This window comes from Zea mays, chromosome 3 (genome assembly GCF_902167145.1).
Source record: "Zea mays cultivar B73 chromosome 3, Zm-B73-REFERENCE-NAM-5.0, whole genome shotgun sequence".
Classification (NCBI taxonomy): Eukaryota; Viridiplantae; Streptophyta; class Magnoliopsida; order Poales; family Poaceae; genus Zea; species Zea mays.
This window is the reverse complement of record NC_050098.1, coordinates 60,353,489-60,370,745: the sequence shown is the minus strand read 5'-3', so window position 1 is coordinate 60,370,745 and position 17,257 is coordinate 60,353,489. Positions and strand designations below refer to the sequence as shown.

General features: G+C 45.1%; 1 protein-coding gene across 5 annotated transcripts; it reads right to left on the bottom strand.

Moving 5' to 3' along the window:
• Window positions 1-301: 301 nt before the first annotated feature.
• On the bottom strand, window positions 302-9,851 carry LOC100282347 (craniofacial development protein 1). 5 transcript variants are annotated; one of them, XM_008674640.3, is made up of 8 exons: window positions 9,599-9,824; window positions 9,391-9,522; window positions 8,133-8,213; window positions 3,698-3,822; window positions 3,450-3,618; window positions 1,600-1,724; window positions 1,306-1,485; window positions 422-965 (listed from the first exon to the last, which is right to left on the bottom strand). In XM_008674640.3, the coding sequence occupies exons 5-8, from the start codon at window positions 3,535-3,537 to the stop codon at window positions 597-599; spliced, it is 762 nt and encodes a 253-aa protein (XP_008672862.1). In that variant the 5' UTR covers window positions 3,538-3,618; window positions 3,698-3,822; window positions 8,133-8,213; window positions 9,391-9,522; window positions 9,599-9,824; the 3' UTR covers window positions 422-596.
• Between the last annotated feature and the right edge of the window lie 7,406 nt (window positions 9,852-17,257).

Sequence of the window (17,257 nt, the reverse complement as noted above, 5' to 3'; positions counted from 1 at the left end):
GCATAGAGCACTTGGCTGGCGCCTCGGCCCGAGTTTTCAGGTTCCACTAAACTGACTGATCAGTGATCTGATCACTGATGCGAGCAGCTTTGGCGTACTAGCGAAAGCACGGACACTCGTTCTTATCGTCAGGCCGGCTCATGGACACTATCGACGTCTGCCGCATCTTGTCATCCACTCACTGATTCACATGACGGATGATCAACAGATAAAATTATTCAACACATCGAAAGCACGGTCGTTCATTTTTCTTATGCCAAAATATATAGAAAGGAAATCTTACTGTTTGACCAAATCATCTATGGTATTCTAACCAACATCATTAGTTTTTCGAGCTTTCAGAGCTTAGTGCTGCTGGTTCGTCAAAGTTTCCCGGTTTCAGAAATATCCAATCATGACTGCATTTTATGCAGCTCAGAAATGTTTGCCAAAACCACCAGATGCAATTTACGCACATGCACGGTGCATCTTTGTAAATTATAATCAGCACATTATAATTCTAAAAAAGAAGATTTAACGGGGCTGGAAGGCATTGACAATTTAGTGTCTACCATTATCTCGAAAGAATGTCTACAACGGAGTTACAGGGAAACATTTCAGTCCTCCCGCGTATCTGTCCTCCGCTTGGCCATCATTGACAGCCGGGCATCCCGCTCGCGCTCAAACTCGCGGTAATCGGTTCGCTGCAGAAATGATTGCTTGTCAAGGTACTGGTTCGAGCTCTTCTTGTAGGCGTCCAGCTCTTCCCCCAAGCCCCGGTTCTCTTCCTTGTACTCTCCCCAGTCTTTCTTCGTCTTGTCCAGGACGCTCAGCTTCTGCTTCTTCCGTATTTGCTCTAGGATGTTATCGACAGCTGATGGGGCGGCACCACCTGCCCTGGCCTTCTCGATTGCCTCCTTTGAATTAGCATCAACCAGTTTCTTGATTTCGATGTCCTTCCCAGCAAAGTCCCTTACCTCAGTGATCTGTTGGATCGTGTGAAGAGTACCAGTTGTTCAGCATTCTGATATTAAAGCTTACAAACATATTGCAAAAGCAGTCGAGCTTTGCCATCTATATCCAGAACTATAATTCCAGGGAGTGACCACGTTTTTGTGCTACTATTTTTTTTATGTTTAAAAATTTTATGAAACCAGTCGCAGTAAAAATTATTTAAATAAAATGAACATGAAAATGCACTAGACATGCAAAAAGAGTCCAGCTACATATAAACCATTTTCTGTTACAATTTTTTAGCAAGTTTTATTTTACATTATGTAATAATAACAAAAATAAAGGCTTCGTGATGCTGACAGTTTGGATTACCTCCACTTTCCCTCGTCCAGATGCCACAGCAGCAGCATTTTTGGCAGCTGCAAGGGCCTTGGCTGCAAGTTTTTTAGCATCCTCGCTCATTTCATGTTGTGTCTGTTGTAGCCCATTTTTGGATCCTTGATCGACACTATGTGCCTTGCTTGGTGAAAGGCCTAGAACAGTCATCCAATTCTACAGAAAAGAATATATATCCCAAAAGGTAAAGAGAACTGTAAAAAATCCAATCAGCAGATATTTCACAAGGCGACCTAAATGCTGCTAAGTTCATAAACAACTATTACTCACATTTGTTGGTTTATTTTTCTTTTGTTTTTCTGTTGTACTGAGCTTTGTCATTGCAGGTTTGGGCATCTTATTAGGAAAACCACTGTTCATTTTCTTCCAAATGTCCTCCACACGTGATTTTGCATCTACAAGGAAAAGAAGTATTTGTTAATATACTAATTAAAGGATGTGCATCATGCATAACTGCATAATAAGGATCAAAAACACGCATGACATGTAACACTATGATGTCTAGAACTAAAAATATGGTGCATGTGTATCACAAGTTCATTTATTTATCACATATGTGGATATGCCAACTTGAGCGAACAGGTATCCTGTACAAGCTCATGTATGTTAATGCAGAAATAATGTAGATTTCATTTTCCTTCCAGATGTCCCTAAAAATGTTTTCCTATATACCATAATTGAAACATCACTAGGAAAATAAGATACATACTAAACTTAGAGTAAGGTGGACCAGGTTTGCCCTTCTGGCATGGCTGAGTCTGGCAAAGGCAAAGCTATGGATGCTCCCCTGGTCTCGCTGAAACCTGATGAGGTTAGGCCTCGCCGTCGCCATCATCGGAAGAGGTGGTACCCGGCTCGACGGTCTTGCATGCACGGCTCGATTCTCATGTGCGTGCATCACAGACGGCGGCAATGGATGGCCTGTACCTGGCTTGTCGGCCAGTTTAGGCGCGACTCCAGCCCGTGCGAGCGTCCAATCCAGGCGGCGGCGATGGAGGGTCAGGCTCGGCTACCTGTCCATGCGTGGCTCGGTCCATTGCTGCAACCCAACCACCGGGCGGCGGGTTTCCTGCCTCAACTGCCGGTCCAGGCATGGCTGGGTCTGAGGCGTTTGACCTCTTGGAGGACAGCAGACAGCTCACTTCGGCTTCCTCGCTCCATCCCCTGCTCAAGAACATTGAAGGGGGCTCCATGCGTGTGGCTTCCCAAGATGAGGCTGCCCAACGTGCCCCCATCCCCAATTGGCGCTCGCTCGGGTGGTTCGAAGATGGCGTCATGTGTGTGGGTTCCCAAGAACAGAGCGGGCGCCCCCTTCGCCCCATTACTGAAGCGTTGAGTCCCCAAATGAGTGATATCCTGGAGATTCGTCTGTCCCCCAAGGTTGCTGAGGTCCCTATGATGGAGCCTTGTGATGGGGATGAAGTGGTCCAGACTGCTATGTCTTATGAGTTTGGGAACGTATCAGATAGGAGAATTGAGGGGAAGGATCATGTAGGCTCTTTTCAGCTGACTTTTTCTCAGTCAGAGATACATGGTAGCCTGATTTCCCCTTCAGACCTAAGCTTGAGGGCCCCTTCTGAAGCATTCTCACCTACTGATGACACAGCTTTGCACGTCTATACTAGAAGAGTTTGCAACAACAGGGAGAATGCGGATATGCCTGCGGATACTGATGATGATCCTTCAGCTATTTCACCTACCCTGATGTCCTTTGAAGTGAATATGCCGTCATCTCCAGGCAGGCTGAGAAGTTGAACTGGATTGGAGGTTTAGAGTTGAGGAAGTGCACCAATGAAGAAGTGAATTTACCTGTCTTTGATCAACTGAATACACCACCAAGAATCTATTGGTGTACTCCAGAAAACGGTTCAAGAAGAATAACTCAGATAACAGGGCAGATGAACTGAACGGCCCTCGATCCCCGGGTACAACTGTGATGGTGGGTACAGATTTAAATGATCTAGTGAGCTCTACTGAAAAAAATACAATGGCAGCCAATCAGGTCAATGGGTTCAGTCCAGCTGCTAGCGTTCATGGCTTCATGCTACCCAAGTAGCTCTGCAGGCGGCCGAAATGACCACCCTAACATCTGAGCATAAACAATTCTTCAAAAAACTTGCCATGAAGGTCTCCAGCCTTCTTGTAACACCTGATGGCCTCTCCTTCATGCTGCAGAGTGCCCAGGCTTCTGCTGGTGCCCCACACCATAGTCGTCACCTTGCGGGGGTAGGGATTGAATATGACAAACAAGAGTTATGTTCAAGGTCCACAAAACAAGCAATGAAGGCCCTGAAAGTGATTGGGGAAATGGAGGGAATCAGCCAGCAAGCAAAAGAAGACTATCTGAAAGTTTTCTCTGAAAACTTACCTCTTGCTCATGTTGAAGCGCCGGCAGCTTTTTTTGGATGGGAAGTGCCAGATGAATTTAAGGTAAGCAGAAGCCGAGATGGCATTTGCTGCTTGTTAATGTTTTTTCCTTCCCGGTTATAGTTGCTGTCAAAAATGTTAAATGGATCCAAAGAAAAAATTATTTGGAATGTAAGGGGTCTTAATTCCGCATCAAGACAGAGTTCTGTTAGAACATTTTTTAATCTTATGGTGAGATGCAGGGAATCAATCAAGGAAAATGTTGGCCATACTAGGAGCTGATTTTGATCAGTTCATTGCTCTACCATCTATTGGAGATAGTGGAGGAGTACTATCTTGGAAAAGGCATGTGAAGGTGACATGTTTAAGTAGAGTGGATGCTTATAGTGTCTCTGTACAATTTCAGAAATCTAATGGTCAGCCCTGGTGGTTAACTTGCGTGTATGGGCCTCAAAGTAATGATGAAAAGATATCTTTTTTCTACAAGAGTTAAGGCAAATCAGAAGTGCATGTCATGATCCATGGGTTGTGGTAGGAGATGAGTGGTCATGTGGCTTCCCAGTTGGCACTTGCAAGAGAAATCCTACATCAACTCGAAGTTGCTCAAGATATGTGAATCATGTCCCCATTGGAGGAATGGCTTATGAGGGGTCTTAAGAAGCATTCACTAGCCCTTGCTTCCCTCAAGCGCACCATTGCCCGAATTAGATCAAGAATCAATTGGCTAAAGGATGGGGATGCCAACACCAAGCTCTTCCATATGCATGCTAGATACAGAAAAAAGGAATAATCTTATTGTCAAACTTGTCTCGGGTAGTGGCACATACACTGATCATGATGAGGTCAAAGTGGTGGATGATTTTTACCATAAGCTTTTGGGCAGCAGGGTGGACAGATCCATAACAGTTGACCTGGACTACTTGGGATTACCCACTCATGACTTGGCTGATTTGGATGCACCAATGTCTGAAAAGGAGGTTTTTGAAATTATAAAGCAGTTACCATCAGATAAGGCGCCAGGACCAGATGGGTACACAGAAAGGTTTTATAAAGTGTGCTGGCCAATCATCAGAGAGGATTTGATGGCTGTAATTTCTGCAATTTCGAGCAGGAAATTTGGGCAATTTGGTAGGCTAAATACAGCTTATGTAACTCTCATACCTAAGAAGGAAGGTGCCAAAGAGGTAAAAGATTTTCGACTTATAAGTTTAGTGCACAGTATTGCTAAACTTGTCACCAAACTGATGGCTAATAGATTGTCCCAAAAGTTACATGATTTAGTCTCCCTAAGGAAGTGCGCTTTTATTAAAGGTCGTTTCATTCCGGACAACTTCATGATGGTACAATAGACTGCCAGATTACTTCATCAACAAAAAAAAGACGAGGGCACTGCTGAAGTTAGACATCACCAAGGCCTTCTACTCCGTCTCTTGGCCTTTCTTGCTTGAAGTCCTTCAGAAACTTGGATTTGGGCAGATCTGGAGAGATATCTTGAGCTGATGGCTAACAGATTGTCCCAAAAGTTACATGATTTAGTCTCCCTAAGGAAGTGTGCTTTTATTAAAGGTCGTTTCATTCAGGACAACTTCATGATGGTACAATAGACTGCCAGATTACTTCATCAACAAAAAAAGACGAGGGCACTGCTGAAGTTAGACATCACCAAGGCCTTCTACTCCGTCTCTTGGCCTTTCTTGCTTGAAGTCCTTCAGAAACTTGGATTTGGGCAGATCTGGAGAGATATCTTGAGCTGATGGCTAACAGATTGTCCCAAAAGTTACATGATTTAGTCTCCCTAAGGAAGTGCGCTTTTATTAAAGGTCGTTTCATTCAGGACAACTTCATGATGGTACAATAGACTGCCAGATTACTTCATCAACAAAAAAAGACGAGGGCACTGCTGAAGTTAGACATCACCAAGGCCTTCTACTCCGTCTCTTGGCCTTTTTTGCTTGAAGTCCTTCAGAAACTTGGATTTGGGCAGATCTGGAAAGATATCTTGAGTGGGTTATTGGCCACCTCCTCTACACAAGTTCTCCTGAATGGTGTTCCAGGGGATATTATTCAACTTAAAAGGGGGCTGAGACAAGGTGATCCTCTGTCACCTAAGCTTTTTATATTGGTAATGGATATTCTTGGGTGTATTGTTGCTAAGTCTAGACCCCTGCAGCACAGGATATCACTATATGCTGATGACGTGGTACTTTTTCTGCAACCTAGGGAGAGTGAAATCCATACTATGATCAATATTTTGAAGCTATTTGGAGAAGCATCAGGTCTGAAAACTAATATTCAGAAGAGTAGTGTTTATCCTATATGATGTGGTGAGGAGGAATTGATAACACTACATAGACAGCTTCCATGTGAGTTCTCATCCTTTCCCTGTAAATATCTCGGACTTCCTCTGTCATTAAAAAAACTCTCCAGAACCTAGGTGCAACCCATTATTGACAGAGTGGCTGACCAATTATCTGGCTGGAAAGCCGATCTAATGTCTAGGGCTGGGAGAAGAGTACAGGTGCAGTATGTGATGACAGACATGATCATCTATTTTGCCATGGCAGTAGAATTACCCCCAGGAGCTCTCAAGGCTATTGACAAGATCAGAAAAGGCTTTCTTTGGCGTGGAAGCAAAGATGCAAGAGGAGGGCATTGTTTAGTGGCTTGGGGCAGAGTTTGTAGACCTCTTGAGCTTGGCGGCCTTGGTATTTCAAGTCTCAAAGATTTGGGATGGGCTTTGAGATTGAGATGGCTATGGCTCGGTAAAACTGAACCTGATAAACCATGGTCCTCGCTACCTATGCAATTTTCAAAAAAGATGATGGCCTTCTTCTCCGCTGCCATGCTCACTGAGATTGGGAGTGGATCTTCAACCTTATTTTGGCAAGATCTTTGGATTCATGTAAAGAAAATTGAAGACATTGCTCCTAGATCGATGGCAGCTGTACCAAAGAAGATTAAGAACAGCAGATCTGTGCATGAGGCTTTAATAGATAGAAAAAAACTTGGCCGGGGAGGAAAAGACCGCCCTCCCGGTATTATATTAAGAAGAGACCCAAACACGGTCCCGACCGAGAAAACCCCCGAACCCTGGCCCCCATCACTAACGGGCCGATCAACTGCCCACTCTGCAACGGCCCAGCCAGAGGGTGGCGCGCAGGATATCGATCTCTGAGAGCGGGCGAGGCATAGCGAGGGGATTTTTTTTAACCAAGCCCAAAATTCGCCCCCGAGGGGGGTCGAACCCAGGACCTAGAGGTGCTACTCGGAAGCCTTAACCATTACGCTAGAGGCCCTTTCGCGTTTTAATAGATAGAAAATGGTTGACATATATTAAAGGGGCCTTGACTGTTGGCTGATTTCCTTGATCTCTGGGATGCACTTCAAACAATCCAGCTACAACCAGGCATAGAAGACAAGCATATATTTAGGTTTGCTACTAATGGAAAATACTCAACCAAAGTAGCCTATGATGGTCTCTTCATTGGGTCGACCCGATCTGAACACTGAGAAAGAATCTGGAGGACCTGGTCACCTCCTAAATGTAAATTCTTTCATGGTTAGCTGATTTAAGGTGTTGGACAGCAGATCGTCTGGAGAAACGTGGTCTAAGCCATCCTGATAAATGTCCCCTGTGTGACCAAGAGCCTGAAAATATAGAACATCTATTGGTGGGCCGTGTCTTTGCTAGGAATTTTTGGTTTCAGCTTCTTAGACAAGTCAATTTGCAAGGGTTTGTACCCCAACAGGGGGAAGAGAGTGCTATGCAATGGTGGAGAAGAACTAGTCAACAGCTGCAAGGGATTGCCATGAAGGGATTTAATTCTTTAATAATAACCCTTGGGTTTTGGACCCTCTGGAATCATAGAAATGGATGTGTTTTTGACAGAATTACACCCAACCTGGAGGCAGCTCAGAAGTGCTTAAGAAGAAAGAGAGTTATGGGAGATTGCTGGAGCCAAGCATCTGGATCTTCTTACAGCACCCATTCCAGGGATCTAGTGGGGGCCTAGCAGTAGAAGTTTGTTATAACTGATATGGATATTTTTGTGTATTTTCATTTCTGACCGCCTTGAACGGCCTTTTGTTCTGTACTGGTCCATGTCGGGACCTTTTTTCTATTCTTAATATAATGATGTGCAGCTCTCCTACATGTTCGAGAAAAAAAAAGAATAATTCATAACATCTGGTGAAAAGAACAGAAGTCATCAAGAGGCCACGGTGTGCTGAACTTTGCAAGCAAGAAGCATCCATCAATCATGAATGGGAACACATTGCAGTAAGAATATGGTCCATAGCCTATACATATGCATCACAAATTTGTTGACCCAAATATCTAAAAGGCTTGTTTCTAAAAAAATAAGCACAAAAGCACAACATTATTTTGGAACACAGAGGAGCAACTCAAAGCCTGGTGGAGCAAACACTATACATACCAACATCATGAGATTCTTGATGTGAGCTACTAGTGTTTGCAGAAGCAGTAAGTGTTTTATCTGCAACCGCACCTTTTGACCCTGGATCAAAACACATAGCAGAAAAATTACATCCACAGAGCCCCTAACTGAAAAAAGAATGAGAAACAATTATGGGGTTCTGTTCTGATCAGACATTAGTTGTGTTTTAGCAAGAAACAGTTGTTGTGCATTCTAAAATACCATGCATGCATTTCATGAATAGTGACTATAAACAGACATATTGTTTGACTTAATAAAAGATTATAAAGAAGAGAACAAAAAAATGTATCCACAAACTATATCAAACACGCTAGTCCAACACATTGCCTTCGTTTTCATGAGTAGCAAAAGTGCACTATATAAAAAGGTCATCACATTAAAGTAACTCGGAAGTCAAACCGATTCTACTGGAAGTTGTATGATCAAATCTTTTCTGTGGTTTTCATATCCTAAAAAAGGGAGTCATGTGCTGTTTCTTAGTCTTGTGCTGATACACAATGGTTCACTCCCTCCATTTGTGAGGAAGGCATGAAAGTTACTAGTGCCAACTGTTGTGCCATATATTACCCATTTAAAGAGGTAGACATCTAAAAAAGATAACTATTCTAAACCAAAGTATCAAAAGATACAGAACCCTTACAAACATGTTCTCAAGGGACATAACAAGAAATGAACTGCATGTTCCAACATAACCCATCTTTCTATAATTCTATGTATCCCACATACCAAAGGGTCAGGAACTTGTTTATACATTTCAAGCTGTTATCTCATCCTACTTATGAGACTTGCATCAAAATTAGACATCACATCTGAAAAGATAAATCTGCAGAAGTATCCTATAAACAGTCCTCTGTTTGTGTCAGAGTTGAAGTATGAATGTCAGGATCACTCACATGCATAGGACACTGGTAGCTAGCCTGAGCTGTAAAGAAACTAATGACAAAGCTTGAAATTTAATCGTAATGCGACCTCACAAGAAAAGGCAAGTAATGAACAGTAACTTTATCAAGAGCCGTACAGGACTAGAATACCCTGCAGACATATAATGTTACGAACGAATTACAGGGAGGACGATCTCTGCACTGAAGACACAGATTTGGACGCGCAAATCCCACAAGGAACGCACCATCTAGCTTGTAATCTCCCTTTGCATTTTTTTCAGCGAGGATTCCAATCCCATCAATGCAAAACCATGCAAAGCATTCCGTGTATCCAGGATTTGTTTGGGAATTAGTACCTGAGTCTCCCACGTCCCCGGCGGAGCTAGTTGACGCCATCTCCGAATCGATCCCTCGCGTCCCAGCGGCGGTTGTTGGCTTTGGCTTTGGCTTTGGATCCGCCTCCACTCGAGACTCGGGACTTCCAGCTACTGCTCTTTACACGAACGTCTGCTCACTGGCAATGCCTAGGAGAACCAGACCAAGAGCAAGCAGTCTGCAACTTACGTGAAGGCCGGGACGCTTTCTGGGCGTCGGCAGGGCGTCGACGCTAGAGCTACGGGCGGCGCTAGGGGCGGCGTCGGCGCGCGCTCGGAGGGCGGAGAGGCCAGGAGAGGCAGGGGCGGCGCGCCGGCTCTGGATCTGGAGGACACTCCTACACGCACGATGACGATGTGGTGACGCAGGCGGCTCCGGGGGCTGAAAAAGAGAGGAGAGGAAAGAACTAGGCTTGGCAGCGGGTCGGGTTCTGACCGATTCCAGCGGTTTTTACACCCGGTGGTATAGGTGTACATTTGGATCAGGTCTGATGGGTCGGTCCGAAGCAGAAAAAAATACGGTCTAGACACGGTGTTGGTGTTTTTTTTGGGCAGCACCAATCACTAGCGGTATACCGCCTGGCGGTGCCTCCGCGGCGGCGCGGACGGTCCGCGACCTGGGCGCAGGAGCGACACCTTCCCTGCGTTGCACCGGACGGTCCGCGCATAGAGCCGGACGGTCCGCGATGGCGCAGGGTCGTCTTCCTCCTTGCTGGAATCTAGATCTCGCACCTGAGGGAGAGATCTTAGGGCTCTTCGGGTCGATAGGTCACCCGGGGCGTCCCTAGACAACGTGGAGCTGCATAGGAATTAAGAGATCAATTCGAGGAAATGACCTTGGGTGTACAACTAGATCTTGCCCCCCGGAAGGGGTAAGATCCTAGGGTCGTCTTAGGGTCGGCAGACCACCCAAGATGGATCTAGACGACATAGAGTCGAATAGGGGTGGAGGTGGATATGCGGTAGACTATAACTAAAACTACGCTACATCTACTCCTAGGGCAGGAAAGGTAAATAAAGTAATTGATTCGATTGGAATGTGTTCAGGGGTTCTCAATCGGCCGTACCCCTTTATATTTATAGGGGAGGAGGTCTGGACCTGTTCCTAAGAGATAGCCAACAACTCCCACGTGATTAGATGGATAACCACACACGAGATAAGGATAAACACCTGAGTTAATCTAATCTCGGGGCACACGGACTGTCTAGGTCTAAGGGTCGGACCGTCCGCTCATTTTGGTGTTCAACATATGCCCCCCTTCCTTTTGGTGGAGCTTGGCGAACCAAAAGCACCAGCGAAAACTTCGGAAACAATTGACCTCATGAACTACTTTGTCCCCGAAGTAAGGACTCAGCTCGATGCAAGTCATCGGCTCTTGCGATCAGATAATATAAATACTTGATGGAACTTTAATGCACAGAGGCCGTTTCGGATTGCATCCTCTTCGGCCATGTCTGCCTGATCATCCTTTCAATAGGCAAAAACCTGTGGTGCCCCCAGCCCAAATAAGCAAATGAATTGAGCCAGTAATACGGATTCATCGTCGTACCACCCCACGCATGAGTAGGACAACACATCGACGATGGATAGACCGGAAAGCACCGCGCTATCCCTGGAGGAGGATGACAAGGCGATCTTGGTTGTGCTACCTTTTGGGTCGGTTTAGTCGGCTTTTGTTTTCGCGCAGATCGCCCTTTTGACTTTGTTTGTTTTATTGGCCGGTTGTGTGGAACGACCATCTTCATATATTTGGTAAGCAACTGATCAAAAGTAGAGCCGACTCTACTGAGTCGTCCAGACGTCTTAGTAGTGTTTTGTTTCCTAACACTTGTTTTGGAACGTTGTGGTCCGATGGTCTGAGGTTGCTGCTTCTGACCGTTTGCGAACCGTCCGACCATTATAGCCGGACCGTCTGCTCCTGTCTCCAGACTGTTCGGCCTTAGTACCCGGACCGTCCGGCGTACGCAGGATAGGTGATCATGATCGGGTGTTCGATCGTGCTTGCCCCCCGGTGCCTTCGGTCTTTCTTTTGTCCGGAGCCTTTCGAGTAACCATTCTGCGTGACATATTTGGTGTGCGGGGATCACCAATGACGATATTTTTATCTTTGCTTTTATCGGTCGCACAAGGCCGAATTATGGCCTTTTTGCTCGTCGGCTCTAATGTGGTGACAAGGACAGGTGGCCTGTCAATTTTCACCTCTTTTTGAAACCTCAACCAGCCTTTGTTTATAGACGATTGTATTTGCCGACGGAAGACGACACAATCATTGGTGTTATGGAGAAAGGAACCATGCATTTTGCAATACACGCACCCTTTTAATTGTTCAACCGGAGGAATTACATGTGACAATTTAATATTACCATGTTTAAGAAACTCATCAAATATTTTATCACACTTAGTAATATTAAATGTGAACTTAACTTTTTCCTTTGTGTCGAGTGCGGGTGAGAGCGAACAGAAGGTTTGGCCTTAGTGGGCCAAACAAGCTCAGGGACATGTGACTTTTTTGGTTCTTGGGGCTTGGGTGGTTGGTTATATTTATGCCGGCCTTCTGCACTAGGCGGATCACAGGTGACCTCTGGTATTCCGGACGGTCCGACCTGCGCAGTCGGACGGTCTGCGAGTGGATCGGACGGTCCGGTACTATCCCCGGACTGTCCGGTCACGTCAGGCAACAACTGTGACCCTTGTGGTGGGCTCTGTGTAACTTCGGACTGTCCGGCATAGGGTGCCAGACGGTTTGACGGAGGGCTGGACAGTCCACGGTTGTGTGCGGACGGTCCGGCCGTGCTCAGAGTTGACTCACCATTTACCGAAGATGGTGGTGACGGTTGTCCTGGATATGAGTCCATCGGCATACCAAAATATGGTTAGGGAAACCCATTTGTTGCCGATGTGGTTGGCACAATTGTTTTGGCGCCTAATTTATGTGATAAAAAATTAGGCATGTGATTTTTTCCTAATGCATGCGTCATCCCCTCTATATCCTCCGTGATACTTTTAATCCGATTATCAAAAGAAATTTTAATAGATGGAATATCATCAGCTGACTTGACATCACCTATCGTGGGGAGCTATTGCAGCTCGGTCGTCATGTACTCGGCGTTTATCTCCCTCTCTTGGACGGTCTTCTGGTGGCAATCCACCCTAAAGTGCGAGAGGAACCACTTATCCGCTGCCTTGAGCACCTGATCTTTTTGTCGCTGGACCTCCTCGTCTATTTTCTTCATGTCATCTTTTAATTTTTTATGCTCAGCGACCGATAAATTAGTCAGCCTTATGCTGCTGTTTGGAGAAGCCATGTTGAGATCTTTATAATCGGCCATATAAGCCTGATTTTGTAGATCTCCAACCTCTTCCACAGTGGAGTCACCAAAAGTGTGTTGGTGCCTTTTTTGGGCAGCGCCAATCACTAGGGGTGTACCGCCTAGCGGTGCCTCTGCGGCGGCGCGGACGGTCCGCGGCTCTGGGCAGGACGGTCCGCGGCTCTGGGCAGGACGGTCCGCGACCTAGGCGCAGGAGCTGCGCCTTCCCTGCGTTGCACCGGACGGTCCGCGCATAGAGCCGGACGGTCCGCGCACAGAGCCGGACGGTCCGCGATGGCGCAGGATCGTCTTCCTCCTTGCTGGAATCTAGATCTCGCCCCTGAGGGAGAGATCTTAGGGCTCTTCGGGTCGATAGGTCACCCGGGGCGTCCCTAGACAACGTGGAGCTGCATAGGAATTAAGAGATCAATTCGAGGAAATGACCTTGGGTGTACAACTAGATCTTGCCCCCCGAAAGGGGTAAGATCCTAGGGTTGTCTTGGGGTCGGCAGGCCACCCAAGACGGATCTAGACGACATAGAGTCGAATAGGGGTGGAGGTGGATATGCGGTAGACTATAACTAAAACTACGCTACATCTACTCCTAGGGCAAGAAAGGTAAATAAAGTAATTGATTCGATTGGAATGTGTTCGGGGGTTCTCAATCGACCGTACCCCTTTATATTTATAGGGGAGGAGGTTTGGACCTGTTCCTAAGAGGTAACCAACAACTCCCACGTGATTAGATGGATAACCACACACGAGATAAGGATAAACACATGAGTTAATCTAATCTCGGGGCACGCGGACTGTCCGGGCCCAAGGGCCGGACCGTCCGCTCATTTTGGTGTTCAACACACGGTACGACCCGAAATATTTTAGCGTTGGGCCGGCACGACCCGATATATCGGGTCGGTTTTGTGCCGAGGTCACAGCCCATGGGCGGGCACGAGCACGATCCGTTTAAGGCAGGCACAAAATGGCCCATATAAAGGCACAAAAAGGCCCATATATTTATTAAAACCACACTTCATTCCACACTTTCATATACTTGATAAAGAACACAAAGCTAGAGATAATGCTAGTTAGATATTTTTTGTAGCTTTGAATTAGGGTATGTGATGTAATTTTACTTTTGTTATGAACATTAGACAATAAACTAAACTTATGAACTTTGTATAGAGCTGATTATACTCTTTTTCCTTCTAACAAAATGATTTGTAAACGAGGTAGTCATTGCATAGTTGTGGTAACTTTAATACAAATATTAAATTTGCTTTTGTTCAAATTTATTTGTCTTATCTTTTATTTGTTTTATTATTATTTTTTAATTTAGAGCTCTGATGTGAATTTCGGGCCAAAAACTGAATTTCGGGCCTTAATGTGAATTTCGGTCCAAAAATTGAATTTCGGGCTTTTATAATTTCGGGCCGCCCGAAAATGAGCCCGACACGTTTAAGCAATTATGGGTCGGACCGTGGGCCGAGGGCTAGGCCCGTGGGCCGGCCCGGCACGGTCCGAAATTCAAACGGGTCGAGCCGGCCCGAAATTCAAACAATACGGGCCTTTTCGGGCTTGGACCGGGCCGGGACGGGTGGCCCGAATGTACACTGGTGGTGGAGGCAGGGGCGAAGTCTACTCCCACGGGTTTGTTGGTTCGGGATTCCTCTACGGGTAAGGTGGTAAGGGGTAGGATGTCATTCCGTGTTCTGCCATTCCCATTCCCCCTCCCCGCACTGTTTTTCTCATTCTCCCTCCCCGTAAAGCCCATTCCCATTCCCGACTGCCATTCCGTGTTCTGTCATTCCCATTCCCCTCTCCCCGCACTGTCTTTCTCATTCCCCCCTCCCCGCAAATCCCATTCCCATTCCCACGCCTAGCTAAAATTAAATTAAAAAAACACAAATGTGGTTCCAATGGGATTCGAACCTGCAACCTCTCAAGCAAATGTGCTCGTAGCTACCACTACACCACATGTGTGTTTATGTCAATATCTGTTACAGTAAAAATATCTACTACATCTCTCCCAAAGCCCACCTGCTACCTTTGCACAATGTTTAGTAGTAGATAATTATCAACGAGATTCCTGAATTATATTTTTGGATGGAGGGAGTAGTATTTAAAAAAGAGCTTTGCATGCAATTTCTTTTGTTTGAATAATGTTTTCAACTTAAATTCTTTTTTATATGTGTGACATTTATTCTCCGTAATATTTTTCCATGGATCTGACTTGTGAGTCATTTTCATAAACCAACGCCAAAGATGAATCCATGTTTCTTACTTGGAAACCCTGAACAAACACCACTGACAGGAGACGCTCGCGTTGGCGTCGCTCATTGACGACGAAAAGAAGCTTGGCGACTGCCAGTTCGACCTCTGGAAGCAGTACTACGTGGTCGCATGCGTCGTTGTGTTCGGCAAGCTCCGGCACAGCCGCCGCTTGGACGCGGTCCAAAGCGGCTGCACCGCGCTGTCCATCTTCAAATAGGGGGACTTCATGGTCGTCACCAACGCCGACGACTCTTGGGTTGTTATGGGCACCGCATCCGACAACGGCGCTGTCACACCGTCCATCTCATCATCCACCTGAAGCTCAACCTCCCACGTAAGTCACTACTGACCGGCCATGAATTCTTGTGCGCTGGGACGACGGTCGTTGCTGACGTTGTGTGAGTGTCCTCGAACAAGATTTATGTAGAGGAGTAGCACATCCGGTGGTGCAACGGCTAGGTGTACTACCTCGCTGATGAGCCCGGGGTGCACTTCGTTTGACAGCCCAGCCAAGAGTCATCAGTATTCGCCATGTCGTGCACATTCGACGAGTACTATATCAATGACTATGGCGTCATCTTGGCACCAGAGGTGACGCAGAGGAGGACCGACAACAATGACCACTCGCCATCGTCGGGATAGCTTTTGTGCCGGCCTGCCTTTAATTCTCTTCGCAAACACATACACTTGCTTTTTTGTTTAAGCAAGCGTGTATAGTGGTGCGTACCTGATGACTGACAATGTACGAGGGAACTTCTTCCGGCAGGTGTGACACGTGCTCTTCAATGATGAGACCATGCAAATCGTGACATATATCGAAGTCTGCATGATACTGATGGTTGCAATGGAGTAGTGAAACAGCTAAATTAAAATAACAAAATTTATGTATGGCTAGGATTACAAATGGATTATGAAATATTTTTTTATAACAATATAAAGACACATTTTGTATATAAGTTATTATGTTATTATATGTTTCCATTGCAACGCACGAGTACTCACCTAGTTGAATAAGAAGGGGATTATAGCCCCTTCAATTCCCTCCAGTTTTCTAGCTCCCAAACTAGCACTAAGGGCTCCTTTGGATGCTTGGGAAGAAAATACATATGGGTTTACACCCCGAAGGGAATTTCCACCCTACACCAGACATCCCTGCCCTACTAGGTGATTAGAACCCTCTAGAGGTGATTTTACCTTATGTATTTTTGGAAGAGATAGGGATTAAAATCCCGACCAACAAAAAAATAGAAAAATCAGAAAACAGATAAATGTAAATTGTTGCTGCAATACATAAAATTATTAGCAGGGATAAAAATATTCACACAAATCCGAAGTACATGCATCAAATGAAAATATTCCATACAAATCCGAAGTACATAAAAAGGTAAATTGTCATAAGGCACTCCAAAGATAACTATTCCAAAGTTCATACAAGAGTTTCCCATGTCAACCTTCACTACAATGTCTCAAAACCAGATACAAAGAAGCCAAAAATGTAAGTACCATTTGCAGCCATCAGTGTGTAAACACCACCGGCAGCCACGATACAATGTAGATTAGACCTATAGTTACATAAAAGTGAAATAGTTACATGCAATCATCTTGGTATCCAACTTTATGAGAAGTATTAGCTAGAGTGAAAAAAACATGGTCCTTAGACTCCCCCCCCACAGATTATATGAAAACTGACAAAAGCCTAAAATAAAGGAAGCTAATGATGGAGTTTGCAACCCAAAGCACTCTCTCCTGAATGAAAACTAAAAACAGATGCAGGTAGCATTAGATGCAGATAAGCAGCTACATGTAGCATCAGATGTGGATGATTTGCTCAGTTTTTAGTAAGGCGTAAAATGAATGACAATACTCCTATATTAATAAAAGTTTCATTTTCTTATATTAATACAAAGTTTCATTTTGTAGACAAGCAGTTGCAGGTAGAATTTGTTATAATGCTCGTAATTAAGTTCGGAGTGAGAAGATGGGCTAGGAATATGTGCAAATAAATAAGTTAATTGGCTAGAAGTATAAACATATGAAAGTAAGTTACCTTGGGAGCGATTTCACCTTTGACCCATAACAAACGAACCTTTGGAATCTTGAAGTTCATGAAAATTTCTTTGTTGACCTCACACTTCAGCACATTTGTTGCCTGCGCCTTTTCCTCATCTGAAAGTTCTTCAATTGATTCTAGAAGATCTAGACATCGCTTGATAGAATAGTCATCTGCTTCCTTAGTTGTCTCATTGAGTTCATTCATAAATATTTTTGT